Source organism: Myotis lucifugus, unplaced genomic scaffold (assembly GCF_000147115.1).
Source record: "Myotis lucifugus unplaced genomic scaffold, Myoluc2.0 scaffold_222, whole genome shotgun sequence".
NCBI lineage: Eukaryota > Metazoa > Chordata > Mammalia > Chiroptera > Vespertilionidae > Myotis > Myotis lucifugus.
In genome coordinates this window covers 83,255-86,397 of record NW_005871270.1, presented here as the reverse complement: position 1 = coordinate 86,397, position 3,143 = coordinate 83,255, and the positions used below count along the sequence as shown (strand labels likewise).

General features: G+C 47.5%; 1 protein-coding gene across 3 annotated transcripts in view; it reads left to right on the top strand.

The window, feature by feature from the left end:
* Positions 1-587: 587 nt before the first annotated feature.
* TRIT1 (tRNA isopentenyltransferase 1) overlaps positions 588-3,143 on the top strand; it is a 42,332-nt gene continuing 39,776 nt past the window's right edge. Inside the window, exon 1 of one of the 3 annotated variants that reach the window (XM_006098131.3) lies at positions 588-767. In XM_006098131.3, coding sequence (XP_006098193.1) covers positions 591-767 — 177 coding nt within the window. In that variant the 5' untranslated portion in view covers positions 588-590. Of the gene's footprint in view, positions 768-796; positions 858-3,143 lie in introns of those variants that run through there. The other 2 variants (XM_023761892.1, XM_023761891.1) reach the window with 2 other exon arrangements.

Here is a 3,143-nt window from a genome sequence, read left to right as displayed (position 1 = left end):
GGATTCCAGGTCAGGACACATGCCCCGGTTGTGGGCTCCCTCCCTAGTGTGGGGTGTGAGGGAGGCAGCCTATTAATAATTCTCTCTCATCATTGATGTTTCTCTCTCCCTCTCCCTTCCTCTCTGAAATCAATAAAAATATATTTAAAACAACAACAATATTGGGAGCCTACTCGGTATCAGGTACTGTGCTAGGTACTGGAGATACAGCAATGACCTGGGCAGGAGCTGTTCTTTGCTTTGATGGAACCAGCAGCCTGGAGTGGAAAGTCAGACAACAGACAAAAGGTCAATTTATAATTTTCTATTGTAATCAGTGCTATGAAGAAAAATAACTGGGTGCTGGAAAAGAATGATGGGGATAACTCTATTTTAGATAGGACTGCCAGCCCCTATGTAGGAGGAGAGTTGGTAGTTGGAGCTGTGACACCACTTAGTTGGCGGCGTTCACGTCGGGAGGAGCCCGGGGACCTTGGCTCCGCAGCTCCGGGCTCCCGGCTCGCCCTCCCTGCCGAGCCCCAGGCTGGCACAGGCGCACTGACGGTTGCCATGGGGACAGCTGCTCCCGCGCAAGCGCAGATGTCTTCAAGATGGCGGCGGCGGCGGCGGCTGCACGCGCCGTGTCCGTGGGCCCCGGGCTCCGGGGCGTGCAGCGGACCCTGCCGCTTGTAGTGATTCTCGGGGCCACGGGCACCGGCAAGTCCACCCTGGCGTTGCAGCTCGGCCAGCGGCTGGGCGGCGAGGTCGTCAGCGCCGACTCCATGCAGGTATGACGGTGCGGCCGGCCCGGCCCGTGGAACCCGGAGGCCGCGCGCGTGCAGGCCGCGGGCCAGGGGGATGCCCCGGAGCGCGGGAGAGTGAGCGAGCCCCGAGGCCTGCGGGGCGGAGCGGGTAGGGGAGGGAGCCCATCGTTACTCGCCGCCCACCGCCTGTCAGACACAGTTTCATCTCATTTACTTCTCACGACAGTACTGTTCGGCCGGTACTATTATCTCCATTTATAGACGCGGGAACTCACCGAAGGAGGTGACATACACTTCCTCCGTGTCCCGTAGCAAATAGGTAGAGGAGATAGTACTTGAACCCGCAAGGCTGACCTATACGTGTCCGATAAATAGCTTTTGAATGAAAGTTATTCTAGAGCTTTTGGTATGTAGAGTGCCCAGCGACACCAGGATACGTCGGTTGCCATCTGTGAGTTTCTGCCGAGGGGAGGGAACAGCCTGGATCGTCAGGAGACCTGGATTCCAGCCCCTGATCGGCCACCGGCCTCGTGACCTTCATAATGTAGTTTTTTGGGGACGTTATGTATCTGTAAAGTGGAGAAAACACTACCTTCCTCACAGGGCTGTCGTGATTAATAACTGGGGTTAAAATAGAGTTAGAATGAAGAGCAGGGTGGCCTTTGCTGAAGAAGACCAGGCACTTGGTAAATGCTTGTTTAAAAAAGCTGAAATTTAAAAAGTATACCTATTTTTATTGATTTCAGGGAGGAAGGGAGAGGGAGAGACAGATAGAAACATCAGTGATGAGAGAATCATTGATCCGCTGCCTCCCAGATGACCCACACAGGGGAATCAATCGATGGTGACCCCCTGGCTCACAGGTCGCTGCTCAGCCACTGAGCCAGGCTGGCCCGGCGGGAGCCGAACTTTCTAAGCTACTGGCAGCTGGGGAGCAGGAGGCTGTGTCCTCTCCCTTGAGTCAGAGGGAGGCCCAGAGGGAATGCAGCACACCTGGCATCTGGGAGCATTTGTGTTCGGATTGAGAGAGGGTGACTTTTGGGGTAAATCTCTGCTGGAAGAATTACAGGTGCTATTTGTTGAAGAGAACTTACAAATAGAGGTTTTTATGGAGTAAATGAGATGCTTGATGTGAAATTCCACCTAGGTTCAGGGCCTAGAGGGGCAGCACTCCCCACTCTACCTTATAAACCTCTGGGCAAGGTTTCTGCCCTCATTAGTTCATTTGGGGTGATACAGCCATCAAAACACATGAGATGATTAGGATAATTCAGCAAATATTTGTTTGTGATCTCTACTTTGTGCCAACTTCTAGAGATAGATTTTAGGGCTGAGACTCAAATCTCAGCCGTATCTTTTCTAAGATATGCAACTTCAGCTCAACCTCTTCATACTGTTGTTTTTTCTTCTGTAAAATACGCAGAAAAATAACAACACAACATTATTGTACTGATTAAATGAGATAAAGTATGTAAAGCACTTAATACAACATATGGCACATAGTAAGTGGTAAAAATATAGTAGGTACTATTCTTTTTTTCTAAAAATATATTTTTATTGATTTCAGAAAGGAAGGGAGAGGGAGAGAAATAGAAACATCAATAATGAGAGCATGATTGATCGGCTGCCTCCTGCACACCCCACACTGGGGATCGAGCCCGCACCTGGGCATGTGCCCTTGACCAGAATTGAACCCGGGACCCTTCAGTCCGCAGGCCGACACTCTATCCACTGAGCCAAACCAGCTAGGATTGGTAGGTACTATTCTGAAATGTCCTTTTGGAGAGACAAAACCATAATCCCTGTTCTCAAGAAGTTTTATTTCAGCTAAACATGAAACAAAATAGAGTTAATAAGTGTTTGAACTGAGATATTAATGATGCTTTGTAAGGTGGACAGGTAGGGAGAAGAGAGGCTACAAGTGTTAGATTTTATTATAAATTAAATAATTCCTGAGACGGGAGAAATCAGTGAAGGATGGCATAGTCATGGAAATCTCTCTGAAAAGGGACTTGAGAGGTCGGTGAAGTTTGGATAGATAGATAAGAAAGAAGAAAATATTTGTTGACTTGTTTTGTTAAAATGGTGCATCTTGGTCCATTCAGATTTTTCCTGTGGTTATAAGTAATTAGAATATGAGAATCAAACTTCTTCGAGATGCCATGAGGATTAATTAATATATGAAAAATACTTTAATGATTATTGAGCTTTCTGAATTGGGTATAGGTTGTATTTAATTTTGATTATATCTTGGATATTCATAACATTTCCTCTGGGTCCCATTGAAAAACTTTGACCTTTGATTTTACTTTTCAGTCTAAATAATAAAATAAAGTATCTCTGCCCCATTCACTGTGAATAATTCAGTTCTTCATTTCTATAGCTGCTTACCATGCCCCC